Raw genomic sequence first — 14,685 nt, 5'->3', positions numbered from 1 at the left:
TGTGTGTAAGGACCCTAATACACCTGACCCTATATACTCATCACACATGTTTAAAAGATTGTCGACATTATATATATGTGATTCAAATTTCAATGTGACATCAATTGATGTACGATGACCGCATCCAAGGACATATTTAGACTTTAGTACACCACGTCAATGTATATGAGGTTTATAGATAAACTGAATGTAGGGACTAGAAATATTATATGTTTAGTAGTTATAATAATTATTTATATATCAATCTAATGGTCCAATGATCGGTGGTTGGAAATGAAGTATCATGAGGTTTGACATCGAGAGATTTTGAGTAACTCATTAATTAATGTCATTTATCCTACATTGCGGAATTTACATTGATTGAATTTGTGTTTAATGTAAGAGTTAACAGACGGGTATTAATAAGCTTATCGTCATGTTGAAGTTGGTATACAAAAAGTTATGTTTTGAGCTTAACGGTTGCAATTGATTGTATACAATTAACTTCAAACTCACTTTTATACATAAGTAAAAATACTCCAATTTTATCATATTGTGTTCATCTGTTCATTTAAGATATGTTTTTGTAAAACGCAAAAATGATTAAAACCACGACATGAGCTAGACATAGACAATCAAATATTACGTAGACATAAAAATCAAAGTATCAGATTTAATTCCACTAAATCTTAGTTCATCATGTTTTAAACAAAAGTAATAATAATTGAAAGAAAACAACCTTAGTTATAAATCTTGATATGGAAATCCATATTTTCTGTTGGGATAAATTTGGGCCTCCTCACCTTCTTCCATCCTCCTTGGATATTTGTTTGGTTGGGGGCTAAGAGTATTCTGTAAATTATATTTGAAGGGCGGAAGGAGTTGGGCTTGGAAATGGGCAAAATATCACGACTAGGGTTGTTGGGAGACGTCAGCAGGTCGATGGAAGCATTTTTTCCTTTGATCTGAGCTAATGGATCGCTGGTTTGCAGCTGCTCTGCGCAGTCTTCGTAAAATGACCAATACATCTTCTACCAAACTCCGATTGGAGTAAAATGACCAATACATCTTTTATCGAACTCCGATTGAGGCTTGATAGGTACCCAGACAAATTTCTTTCAACGACGAATAGAATGATGGTCTTGAAATGAATCATCTTGGTAGGCCTATTTCGTAGATTCTCAACAATCTCATCAAATTCCTCAATTGATGTAGAATTGATTACAAACTAATAAGTCGAGCTATAAAACCCAATAATAGACACATCAAACAATCAATTAAATCGATAAAATATAATCCTATTAGCTTTTAGAACTCAAATAGAAATCCTTGCGTCGATGATCGATCGAGTCAGAGATAGAATATGCGAAATGGAACGAATGCATAATTCGTATCAAATCTTCATCTGAAAACTGCAAAAGAAAAATAAATTAGTGTTTCCGATGATCCAACCGTAGTAGAATATGTGAACACGTGTTGCCAGCCATACACTCTTTTTTCAATTCAACCAATATAAATATTGAATTTCCTCATTTCTCTCACACAAAAACAAAATCTTTTGCCCAACTCTCAAAATCAGACAATGAAATGGTGGTCTCGCCGGAGTGGCTTCCTCCCGGCTTTACGGTGAAGATCAAGCACAGGTCTGGGAAGAAACTTAAGGTAATCACTTGCTGAATTAATTTCCCTTTAGAAATAAAGTTAATTTCTTACTTTGAGTTGCTGAATTTGCTCAACCCTTGGTGATGAATAGAGAGGAATCTTGGATTTTTGCGAGTTGGTTGTTCAATCTGTGGAGCTCTTGTGCTTAAATGTTAGATGACTTTTGGAATCTTCCGATAAAAATTGGGTTTTGTACTGTTAATTGATTGCATGTTGAAGTGGGATAAGACTAGGGCCATATGAATGTTTCATTTTGTGCAATGTTGTGATTTTTACGGGCTCATACTTATTGTAGAACGTTAAGGCGAAACTTTGATCCTGTTTTCTCTTGTGTTGGGGTTGCATGGTGAGAGAGAATTGGTGAAAGATTTTGTAGCTGTTGTGCTGCTTGATTGGTAAGAGTTTGGGAAGTTGGTGGCTCTTCCTTTGAGCTGAAAATCTTGTGCTATCAGTAGTTTAGTATACAGATGAAGGTCGTGAACAGAGAAGAATGAGTGGTTCAATTTGTTAGCGGGCTTTGACTTTAGAGAATCCCATCACATCCGAGTTTAGGGATGCCATTGGGATATGCATGGTGTATTAGAATCTCATTAGAAACATATTGATCCCATAAGATTCTGGATTGTAAAATTGCATTAAATGTCGGTGGATATGGAGTGGACTAATGGCAACTTATTTCCCAAAATGGAATGCCTGCTTCATATGATAGGAAAATAATGGATTAAATTTAGGACTCAATAATCACTGCCAACATCATTCTTCGTTGTAGCATTTTGAATGAATAGCTGACATGAAGCAAGATCTGGTGATTCCTTTCGTTATGGATTCCTTTCCCTTATGAGATTATAAATTCTACACATACTTATTTTTTATTTTCCTAAATGAGTGGATAACTGAGAGACGCGAAACAGAAGCGGGAGTAATAGGCTTTAAATCTCAGATCGGTGCACATTTAACTTTTTGTTTAAAACTTCTCTTTTGGGTGCGAGTACACGGAACTAGAAGAAGACAACGAAACGGATCTTAAGTTTAAAGATGTGCATAAAAGCATAAAAATAGTGAGGGACTGATTAAGGAAGGTATTATAAGTACAAGACCAATTTTTCTCAGTTAGATACGACTCTTAGAATGAATTTGCTCCTATTCGTTTATTGTGTGTTGTCCCCAGAACACAAAAAATTCAAGAAATGATCAATTTGAAAAGGTGATGTCAATTTGAACAATTATAACTGATGGGTCATGCGATGGTTGGGGGTTTGGACCCTCACCCATCCACTTCTTCCAACTGTATAAGGATTCAAATATTTGAAAAACATATGATAAAATAAAATTAAAAGAAATTACTTATATTGTGTCTTATTGTTGCAGTACTATCTCCATGTTGCAACTGGTAAGAAATATAATTCCAAGAATGAGGTCATTCGTTGTGCCGAAGAAAACAACAAAAATCTGCGTGTTACACCTCTAAAAAGTGCTGATGTCAAGGGGCCCTCAGTTAACAAAGTTGATGCGGTAAACTTTCACTCTAATTCATTGGAGACGTTCACTTCTTCTGCACATTTGTTTTGTGTTTAAATGTTAAAAAATGTTTACCTTTTATAGGTATCAGAAAAAACAAATGATTCAGCATGGTTGCCTAATGGATGGACAGTGGAAGAAAGAAGAAGAAAGAGCGGCTCAGCAGCAGGATTATCTTACAAGGTCTGTAATATAGGAGTAATTCTTTTTTTCAATCATTACCAATGTATTCCCTATAATGAAATCTCTGAATCTTGAAAGTGCACAACTGAGAAGGTACCAAATTGCCAAATTCATGCAATTAGTCATTTTATATCTTTTGAATAAACCTAAGGTTGGATTTCCATGTCTACATAGTGATGCTCTGTTGGCACACACAACAAACTAGTATATAAATTTATAAAGAATGCCGGCTTTCTGGTTAATACAGCTATTGGTCAAATCTCCTTACATCCTTATTTAGCTGCCACTCCTGTGTCTGTGTAGTTGAAGTTTCTTTTTGAATATATGCATCTGATGGACTCAGCAGTTTTTGGGACTAGGGGCTTCATTTAAACTAAAAAATATTTTACAATCTTTATGTCCAGCTCTTGATTACGATTTTTTTATACTGTGATCAATTAATTAGACTACCCTGCGCCTTCTATCGCTCTATTGTTCTACTTATTAGATTTCATCTCTCCTTCCCTTACTGGTGTAAAGCTATTTCGTAAGCATTCTTCCGAGGGTCTCTTAATATAATTGCTGTTTTGTTATGAAGTCCAGCTACTACTTATCTTTCATCTTTATTTTTTAATCACTTTTATAGTATAAACATTAAATCTGTTACATAATACATATGCTGTTTTTCTCTGCTCATTCTTGTACTCTTACAGGTATATACTGAAATATCAACTGGAATCAAATTTTATTCTAAGGCATCTGTCACTCGATACTTGGATGACGTAGCCCGTAGTGACGTCATTACTAATCAAAATAATGTATGCACTGGATCTTTTAGTAAATCACTGCTCTTGAATCGATTTATTCCTATTTTGCATTTAGTCCTTGGAGAAAGATGTTAAATTGAAGGGTTTTTGTCAACATTGAATTGGATTTGTTGCCTACACTTCTAGGAAAAATATAATCAAAAATATGGGGTAACAAATTAATAACTTTTTAAGGTCAATCTTGGTGACCAATCTTCAACAATGTTTATGAAGGCCTTGCCCTTGATAAATATAGTTCAAGTTATTCTACGAAGTTGTTAAACATAATATATTTGCTTTTCAGTGGCAAACTAATAAGCTTATGCATAACTATCTTAATTTTTTTTATAGTTGCTAAATAAATCATTAGTTTTTCCATATTCTGTAAATTCACACCCCATTTAAAATGTTTAAATAATACCCCAACCACTGCACCAACTTTTCATTGGAAGCAAAATGGACGTGTTAGAAATACAGCATTTCATGACCAAAACTACGTTGTTTCACAGAGAAAATTTTTTGAAGAAATGGAGATGTTGAATTTGCTAAAAATAATCAAAAGGTTGCAATATTACAATGCTTTAAAAGTTGTGTCAAATGTGCAAAATATAGCAAATGTTATTGATTTATTTGCAACCCATCCATATTTTTTGATTTATTAGTTGTTTAGTTATAGTTGATTTTAGGAGACACTAGATAGATGCATAATTCGTAAAGCATTGATTCTTGATGTTTATTGTTTTCATCTAAATTGCAATAATCTCATCAGATTGACAAAGTGGACAATCCATTTCCAGACACGTATCTGCATACCTCACCCATGAGAAATACTCGTAGCATTTCTTTAAAGAAAAGGAAGACCGACTCTCTCATCAAGGTTTGTGTTGTCATACCTCAAATACTTACATAATTCTGACTGAAACACGTATAATAGTACATAATAAGCTTTTGAGATTTCAATATTTCCAGATTAGCCTTTGAAAGCACGTCTGTGAACTGAACATTTTGGATTGTAACTGAAACTTAAAGTTTATTCTATTGTACTTGAAGTAGGAGATAGATGATGCACTGTGGACGGTTCTGTTTTTAAGTTTTACATCCTTAAGTGGCACTAGATGGATTCATCATTGTTGTGTTTGCTTTATGATTCCTTTTGATAATATTTTCAGTGAATTGATTATCTAGTACTCTGTTCTCTTCTAATATCCGTTTGGGCGATCATCTTTTTTCAGATTGATAATGTGGATGAGACGGCCAAAGAGAAGTTGCCACAGATCCTGTCCACGAAAAATACTGATGGCACTCATGAACAGAGAAGGGACGGAAACTCGCTTGTAAAACAGGTTTGTGCGTTGATGAGCTCTATATTCATCCTAGATTTAATATAATCATTAACTACAGTTTAGCTCCTGATGCATTAGAGATTTCTAGGTTAATTTTGAGAGCTCAAATGACTGTTACCTGCCTCAGATGTGAAATTATTTGTTTTATGTAAAATATGCTTTATTTTATGTTTTTATTTTTTGTTGGTTATTGTTACTTGAGGTAAGAGATAGTAGTTTAGTTTTAGGTTGTTTAGCTTTTTTTTATGTTTCATTTGACAATTCTTCTTGTCGTATTGATTCTTTGATACTTATTCTTTCAGATAGGAAATGTGGGCGAACCTTTTCCAGACATGTCACCACAAGTCGTATCGACAACCAATAAGGACGGCATTCATAAAATGAAAAAGAAGATCAGCTCTTTTGTGACGGTTTGTGCTGTGTGATGTTCAGTACTTATTCTAAATTTGATAAAACTATCTGGTGAATTTCGCTTTTGACATTTCGAGGTTAAGTAGGTGGCAGTTGAGTGCACAACTGATGATGACCTGCCTAAGGGCTGGATAAAAGAAATCAGGACAAGAAAATCTGGGAATAAGATAAGAAAAGATCCGGTAATTGATTTGTTTATCCTTTTATTAGGGCATTAACAAAAAAGCTCAAATCCTTCTTTATGACAATTTTGGCATTATTTTTTATGATTTCCTATTTGCATTTTGAAAATAGTGTCTTTTAATGCTTATATCGAATTCCTACGCATCTTTTAGTTGGGATTAGTTCCCGCGTTTGATCATCCATCTTGAAAGGTTTGTGTGGTTGCTGCAGTTTTATACAGATCCAGTCAGTGGTTACATGTTAAACCAGATGCCTTGCGGTATCTGAAAACCAATGATATTCGTAGCTGTGCTTGCAAACCACTGAAAAGGGAACTCGATGACATCAAATCGATGGAGAACAGAAACCATGTGAGTTCTCTTGCTTGGTCATCCTCATCTGTGGAGCTATTTTACCCTTTTAATGCATTTCCTTGGTTCATTCTTCAGTTACATGGTACACTCTGTCCATATATAGATCTATAGGCACATGAATTGATGTTGACATACATGACAAATTGCTCGCATTTATCAATAGAATCAGTCGAGGCTATATATTTACAAGCTGCTTTCCTATGTATTCCAAGGTTAATCAAAGTGAGTTTGTGATGACGGATTACAAAGACTGATGTATGTGCTTGCATAATAGATGGTCATCACCTGTCACATATGAAGAAGACAGCTATACAGATTTCATTGAAATGTCAAAAATTGATCCATGAAATTGAACCACTAAATGCTAAAAGGTTAGAAATGTAAGAGCATAACAAGTAAAATAAATAGTTAACTGTTAAATACCAAAGGACCTTATGTAATTGTGATATGAGAATCTTGTTTCTTGCTTTGATGGAGCTTGTATCGATTGGCAATTTTGTATTGATTGGCGATTTTGTATGATGAGGCAAAATTCTAGGAATCTATCTAGCTGATGCATACTTGATGGCTAAGGCTAAAGCAAAGGTCGGCTGCCAGCGCTATCTAAATTGTGCTTAAATTCTGATGTGGAGCTAGGAATCTCTATTATAAGATGTTTTCCACAACAAAACCATGAGACGAGCAAGACTCACGGTTTGACCTTGACATGGGCTTCTAAGCCCAAATTCCATTGTTTTAGGCCCTTTTCTGCCCTTCTTATAGTTGTTTAACTTGTTTTCATTTAGGATTTTAATTTCTTTTCAAGTAAGGTCCCTTTTAGGTCTAAACACCTATTAAGATGTTTTATGAGGCAGGCATTGAATCACTTTGCTATAAGTAATTGAGTTTTCATTAAAGTTCATTTTTTCGTTAATTGAGTTTTCAATAGATTCCATTTTTTTTGTTGAGGAGCATTTGTTGTCTTCTACTTAAGTCATCATGTATTAGTTGGTATTAAGAGCCTTGGTTTTATCCTTGATGGCTAACAATAGAGAACCTTCTCTCATTGATGTGTTTAGAGAGAAGTTCAAGCCCTGGCAACAAGGTTTTATGAGCTAGTTGTTTGTGGTGAAGGGAGAAAGGACAAGCTGCAGGCTATTTAAGAACCTTTCCAAATGAAATTCAATGGGATCAAGGGAGACCATGTCTTCATCCATAGGATCCCAAGTTCCGGGATTGATCAAAACTTCACTTCTTCCTGGACTGCTCATTTCTTTGGCATGAATATGAGCCGAACTTCCTTTTGAGGATTTTTATGCGCACGCAGGATGCCACTTAAAAGGAAACTGACTTGAAATCGACTGAGCAACCCACGAAATCTTGAGACATAACAATTCGTGATCCGCATGGTAGAGGTTGAAGCGGGGTTAGGTTAGAAAGAAAACAGTCTAAGCTTGAAGAAGAGATATTACTGGCCGCATTTAAATGTGAAGTAAGGAGGTTTGTGAGCCGTTATGTTCAAATGGGGCTGAAGGGGATACTGGCCTCTTCAAGCCTTTGCCTTACTTGTTTCATGTATTTTTGGGGGGTCAATGAAAATAGTGGCATAATGCTTTGCTGCATGCTGAATTTGCTTTATATAATGTTGTTCATAGCTCCACCTCCAAGGGGAGGTCACCTTTTAGTGCTGCTTATCAAAAAGCCTTCAAAGCACATTGTGGATTCACCGTTTTGTGAACCTGTTTTTAAGTTGGTGATGAAGTGATGGTTTTTCTTTGGCATGAATGTTTTCCTGCTGTTAGTCAAACTGGTCAGTATCATAAGTTGCAGCTGAAGAAATATGTTTGTAACAACGAAGATAAATGGGATATTTGTAACATTTTAAGTTTGGGCTGAAAACTTGTCATTAGGACAAAATTCAGGCTGTAATTAAAAAATAACCCTACTTTTAATCTGCACCAAATGTGCACATACTCTTTGTTGTATATTTCCTTAGATATTTTCTTGCTATATTTGAAATTTGCATATATTGCATATTGTGCATTATGTTTCATTGCAGCATGAATAAAGAATGAAGAGGATGTTATAATATTCCCCTTTGTAAAACAAGAATAAGCTAAAATTGTCATATGCTTTTTATGTGCATCTTTGTTTTGATTTTTCCATATTTTCATGCCTTTTCCTATTAAATTTTGAAATATCGATTTTCTCTTCAGTTTTCAACTCAAGCTAAGCTCAAGGGACAGCCTTTTCTTGGTGAAGAATCAAATGGTGGTAAGAATAATCTACTTTAAGATCAAATTATATATAATGCTTCTTGTTACCCTTTTAACGAACTTATGTAGCTCTGACGGTTCGTATAATTGTCTCGTGCAGGTGCAGAAATTTTTGGTGCGAAGAGTCCAGCTGAATCGGGCACCAATACTATGAAAAGAGAACAAGTTGACCAAGAAAATTCTAACAAGGTGGCCGAAATGGGAAATAACCTTGAACCAGAAAGCAAGGTCTCTAAAAAGGGCGTTAAAGTTATGGCGGTAGATGCATCTACAAGCTCAGCTGGGTCTGATCCCTTAACCAATCAGCAGCTTCCAGAAAGTTGGGGTAGAAATAAGATCGGCTCAAGAAAATCCAAGAAAAGAAAGGAGTCAGGCACACCATTACGGATTTCAAGAAGGCTTGCAGGTTCTGAACCTGAGATGCAACTGAACTTGGATTTGAACGAACATTCGCTAAGAGGGTACACTGCTAAAGAAGTCAATGCTTCTCCAACTGTTCCACATGAGGCTTCAGATATTCCTAAGACATCAAATATCCAGCTAGCAAAAGAGGTGGTAGAGAAAGCAGATATAGGTGGTGAGGAAACTTGTCAAGATGTTAATCGACCAAAAGAAGTTGAAAAGCCTCCTCTTACAGAGGGCTCAACTGTTCCAGAAGAGCAGTCAGGTGCGACAGCGACAGCTAGTACGAATCCATTATGGATTTCAAGAAGGCTTGCAGGTTCTGAACCTGAGATGCAACTGAACTTGGATTTGAACGAACCTTCGCTAAGAGGGTCCACTGCTAAAGAAGTCGATGCTTCTTCAATTGTTCCACATGAGGCTTCAGATATTCCTAAGACATCAAATATCCAGCCAGCGACAGAGGTGGTAGATAAAGCTGATTTAGGCGGTGAGGAAACTTGTCAAGATGTTAATAACCTGAAAGAAGTCGAAAAGCCTCCTCTTACAGAGGGCTCAACTGTTCCAGAAGAGCAGTCAGGCGCGACAGCGATAGCTAGTACGAATCCACTCGTTGATGGTCAACAATCACATGCATCACAGCTTAGCTATGATTTTGGGGACTCTTGGACTGATCCGTTGGAATTCGCCTTAAAGACTCTCAATGGGGAGTTACCAATTGAAGATACCCTGACATTTCCGAGTTGCTTCAGGGAGCCGCTTGACACCACTTTCAGCCAGATTGATGGATGCTTGAAGCAATCGCAGTTTGATGTTCCCGTCAACTTCCAAAGCGAATTTCCGTGCCAATCTGAATCTTCAAAGAAACAAAATGCTGTTGATCCGGCGCCAGCCACTGCACCATCTTCATTCTCTGCCCTTAGCTTCAGTTGTAGCAGTGACTTCAACTTGCAGCCGAGTGCAGGGGTCAGGAAGAAGGATTTGCAGACCAAATTTAACCCTTAGAAGAAACAGCAAGCTGGACCAAAGGTTAGATTTTAAAAAAATTGCTAAAACATTTGTGGGTCTAAGCAGAAGGTTAGGTGTTGAATTTTTTGGACTAGTGCTTTTGCTTACGGCTAGGTTGCATAAATAGAATATCGTTGTGTTTCTCATAAACTCTAGGATGTGGAGAAAAATGGTCGGATTTGATGATTTGGATTAAACTGGTTGGTACTATAGTTTTCTATGTGAATAGAATAGTCCAACTCTCTTTTGTTGTAGACTTGGTTTTATGTATGTTTTTGTTGGATAGTCATATTTGGAATGGTTATGACGCATTATATCTATTTCTGTGTTTGTTCCTTTTTTTTAATTTATGAGTAAATGCATTCAAATTTGAAGACCGTGTCAAGGAAGACTCGAGCCGGAGACTTTTGACCTCTGACATTAACCTCTCTACCGCTTGGCCTACTCACAAACAATTGTATTTTATGTTTGGCCTACTCACAAACAATTGTATTTTATGTTAGGTTCATCAATGCACATTTAAGATTTTATGTTTGGTTCATCAATGTACATTTTAGTCCATATGTTGTGTAGTGTGTTAAAAAAAAGAAAAGATGATATTGAATGTAAGATGTTTTCCCAGGTCTGAAATCAAGGCAAGATTTTATTAAAATGCAGACATTTGAAAAATCCGAAAGTTCCAAAATATCATCAGCGGGGCCCACCATTTGTGTTGACACGAATCTGACCTAATTTTGTTCGTGTTTTAATGATACAGTATCATGTTATATGAACACAATACGATCTGAAATAAAATTATGAGTTCTCACAATATTATGTTTTATATAGTGTCGACATGATTAGACAGAAACACAGGTAGTATTAGGATTATCATGTCATAACTTATAGTATTTCGGTTTTTAATGCATATTCTATATTGATAGCATATTAGGAGTAGGGATGTCAATCTAGCCCTACCGAATATATTAGCTCGTGTTTTGTATACGTCCCGCACAAAGCCCATTAAAAATCTTAAGTTTTAATCATATTTGTAACTACCCAAAATCCTATGTTATTTATCATGGAAGCCTAGTTAATTTAGCAAAATACAATTTTACCCATCAAAATTTCTAACCCATCAATTTTACTAATTTTACCGATCAAAATTTCTAACCCATCAATTTTACTTAGTTGTTGTATTGAAAGACGTCATTTTCCTATTAAATCATGTTATGATTTTTGTTGATGTCAATTTGTTGTTCTCACTTTATTTACATTATATTATATTATACTTATAATTTATACTTATAATTCTATAGGCAATTGCTTTTGTGTTAAACAAAAATATACAATTTTGTTCAATCCACAAACGCTTTAAACTTCAAAAAATTTGAATGTATAAAATTTGGCACTTGATAAAATATTTTCATATAGAATTTGTCCAAAATAATGAGTGATCATTCATAAAATTTGGTCCAAAATTATCAATGCTCACAAAAATAGAATACCAAAATAAATATATGTTTTTTGATAAGGAGTTTAACTTGAAAATATGCTGGAGTTTAGCTTGAAAAGATGCTAATTTTAAACAAAAATATACGATTTTATAGGAATTATTAGGGAAAAATGAGGATAGTTTAGTAATTAACTTAAATTAACGAGGATAATTTTGGCAATCATAATTTTAATATTTGCTTGTGACTTGTTGTACCAAACACTACAATAAGATAACTCACAATTATCTTAATCTACTAAACACCCAATATATGTAAATTAACTAATCGAAATTATGATTACTATCATAATGGTATCACGTCTAGTCGAAACATGACATAGCTACCAAACGAGCCCTAAGAGTACTTTCTAAACATCTAAGCTAACAATTGCAAAAAGCATCCAACAAGCGTAAATAAGAGGCAACAACACGAGATCTAACTAAAACTTCCATAATGCAAGAATTTAAACTATATCCAACGGTGGAAACATGAGATTCAAGTTCGAAAACAATGAGATATAATCAAAGCATCAAATATGAAAGAGTTTCTAAATCTAAGATGTTCAAACACTTCAAAACACTTAGAGATCTAAAATTGATGTGCAACAATTGAAAATGCACGATGGAATCTTCAACAGGCTAGCTAAGAATGGCTGGATCAAGCTGGAAACAAGCTAAACTAAGGAAAATCTGGAGCAAAACTAATCTAAACTAAGAGAGTGGTGGCGTTAAGCGCTCAATGAGAGATTTCTAACTAAACTAAGAAGATGGTAAAGTTAAGCGCTCTATGAGAGATTTCTAACTAAACTAAGAAGATGGTAGCGTTAAGCGCTGCTTCTTCTTCGGTGTGACCCTCTATTTATAGGAAGTCGTGGCCCAAATCCCTAGGGTTACATCTTCAATGATTAGACATCTCTTCCCTTGATCATTTCTGAAGCAGATCATGACTCCGTGGTGTGGTCTACTTACTAGTTTGCACCATTATGTTCAACATCCTCTCGGTTCTTCTTCTTTTCTTGTACAATTTCCCTTGTCAGCGTGCCATGTGTTCTCCTTGATCAGTTGGCGGCTTTTTTGCGCATGTGTACTCTAATTTGCCACGTTTTCATCTACTTGGTCAAGTTGCACCCTCTAACCCTGCACATTTAACTCAAATCCGTGCATTATCTCCACAAATAAGTGTAAAATCACCCTGAAAAAGATGCATGAAATGAGTCTCATCACAAATCTTAGATTACCTTCATAGAGATCTAGATGAATTTAGGAATATGGATCTCAATTTGCTGACCTTTCAGAATTTGAGATTAAATTTGCTAGCCTTTTAAAACATGGGACCGAGGCACGCGAATTTATCAGAATATGGATTTTTGACCTTTTTATCTTTTTTCTGCTCTTTTTCTTATTATTTTCCTTTAATAAAAATATTAGTGGACCAAACTACCCCACAAATTAAACTTTTAATCTTTTAAATGAAGTTATATACTCCCTCCATATTCAAAAAATAGAAACATTTGAAACGGCACATGTTTTAATGCACAATTGGTAAAGTAACTGAGAAGAATTGGTAAAGTAAGAGAAAGCAAAAGAAAAATGAGTAAAGTAAGTGAGACGAAGATATAAAGTAGTGAAAGTATAATTAGTGGATTGTGGGGTCCATGTCCTAAAATAGATAGATTCTAAAGTTTCTATTTTTAAGGAACTATCCAAAATGAAAATAGTTGCTATTTTTTAAAAAATGAGGGAGTATAAAAACTGTGCGTGAATACCTTCTCCTTCACGCTAAGATAGAAGATATTAAAACACACAATTGTGGCAATCATCACACACAAGGCTGATTCAGAAACAGAAGCAGCAACAAGTGCTTGCATTTGAGTTGATAGTTTGCATCTAAAACATTTACCAAAATCCAGACACAACCTACATCAAAATAAAATTTCACAAAGGTATTGCCATAGCAAGAAATGGCGCAAAGAAATCAACGAAGCCTCCTCGCCTCTCTTTCTCTCAGACTCCAACAAGGTGATTATGTCACCCTCCCTAACGGTTTTGATCATCATTGAATTTCACCTGAGTGACAATGACCACAATATGTTTAGTTTGTGATTCCATCTTGTACGGTAATGCAGAAAGTCGTTGCAAAATATTCTTGAGCTCTTCTTTCCCCACCTCATACTGCACCGTCTGATTTGCCGTCATGTCTCCGCGCCGCTCATAGTACCTACTCTCGCAGTCGAAGTGCATCAACCGTTGTATACTACGAATCCAGAAAGTCCTATCCTTTCCTCCGACCAGCGCTGCCAATCACCTCCTAACGCTTGCTCCTCTCCTTGTTGGCCTCCTCGTCACACTCAATTATCCAGCAGCGATTTTCAAGCGACGCAGTTTTGCTGGAGAATGTACACTTTGAATCGGAAGGGAAAACTGATCCAGCTTTGCTGGAGAATGTACAAACTGAATTTGGATGGAGAGTTGACGCAATTCTTCCTTCTGCTGTTGCAGATCTTTTGAATTCTTCCTAATTAGTTTCGATTCTCGGCCTCCTCTCCCTCCGCTGCTGCCAACGTTGAGTCTTAGCGTCAAGGAGAAGGACTTCACGCACAGTTTTTAAATATAACTTCATTCAAAGATTAAAAGTTTAATTTGTGGGGTAGTTTGGTCCATTCAAATAATAAGAAAAAGAGCATAAAAATAGGAAAAAAAAAACTAAAAAACCCGTATTCTAAAAAATTTGCGTGCCTCGATCCCATATTCTGAAAGGTTAGCGATTGACACTCATATTCCAAAAATTTCTCTATGTATTAGGAGAGATAAAAAATAAATATTTCTCTTCTTCACTTTATGGTGGGCGTCGAACACCTCTTGGGGATAAAATCATACGATTGGCACGCGTATTCGATGCAATAATATCCTTGATATATTCTAGCCACTTAATTATTTTCACTTTAGATATCATGCTTTGATTTACGAAAAACCCTTACATATTGATTAGTAAAAGTGATGATAATCAAATGAACATGTATACAATATGGGTAGTGATAAAATGCAATATAAATAATATATTAATAGAAAAAATATGAATATGCATGAAACAATATCCAATCTTCATACTCATATATATAAGTATATAAC

General features: G+C 35.4%; 1 protein-coding gene across 6 annotated transcripts; it reads left to right on the top strand.

The window, feature by feature from the left end:
- Positions 1-1,258: 1,258 nt before the first annotated feature.
- LOC125223330 lies at positions 1,259-10,418 on the top strand. 6 transcript variants are annotated; one of them, XM_048126431.1, is made up of 12 exons: positions 1,261-1,641; positions 3,010-3,153; positions 3,244-3,342; positions 4,035-4,139; positions 4,897-5,004; positions 5,360-5,470; positions 5,773-5,880; positions 5,968-6,063; positions 6,275-6,414; positions 7,476-7,896; positions 8,613-8,670; positions 8,773-8,842. In XM_048126431.1, the coding sequence occupies exons 1-9, from the start codon at positions 1,567-1,569 to the stop codon at positions 6,329-6,331; spliced, it is 903 nt and encodes a 300-aa protein (XP_047982388.1). In that variant the 5' UTR covers positions 1,261-1,566; the 3' UTR covers positions 6,332-6,414; positions 7,476-7,896; positions 8,613-8,670; positions 8,773-8,842. The 6 variants fall into 6 exon arrangements, with proteins under 6 accessions (XP_047982391.1, XP_047982388.1, XP_047982390.1 ...); XM_048126433.1 differs by lacking the exons at positions 7,476-7,896; positions 8,613-8,670; positions 8,773-8,842 and adding an exon at positions 6,956-7,383; XM_048126432.1 differs by lacking the exons at positions 7,476-7,896; positions 8,773-8,842 and having other exon boundaries at positions 1,262-1,641.
- The last annotated feature ends 4,267 nt before the right edge of the window (positions 10,419-14,685 follow it).

Source organism: Salvia hispanica, chromosome 4 (genome assembly GCF_023119035.1).
Source record: "Salvia hispanica cultivar TCC Black 2014 chromosome 4, UniMelb_Shisp_WGS_1.0, whole genome shotgun sequence".
In the NCBI taxonomy this organism is placed as follows: domain Eukaryota; kingdom Viridiplantae; phylum Streptophyta; class Magnoliopsida; order Lamiales; family Lamiaceae; genus Salvia; species Salvia hispanica.
The sequence above is the reverse complement of the archived record's forward strand: the minus strand, read 5'-3'. Positions and strand labels throughout refer to the sequence as shown.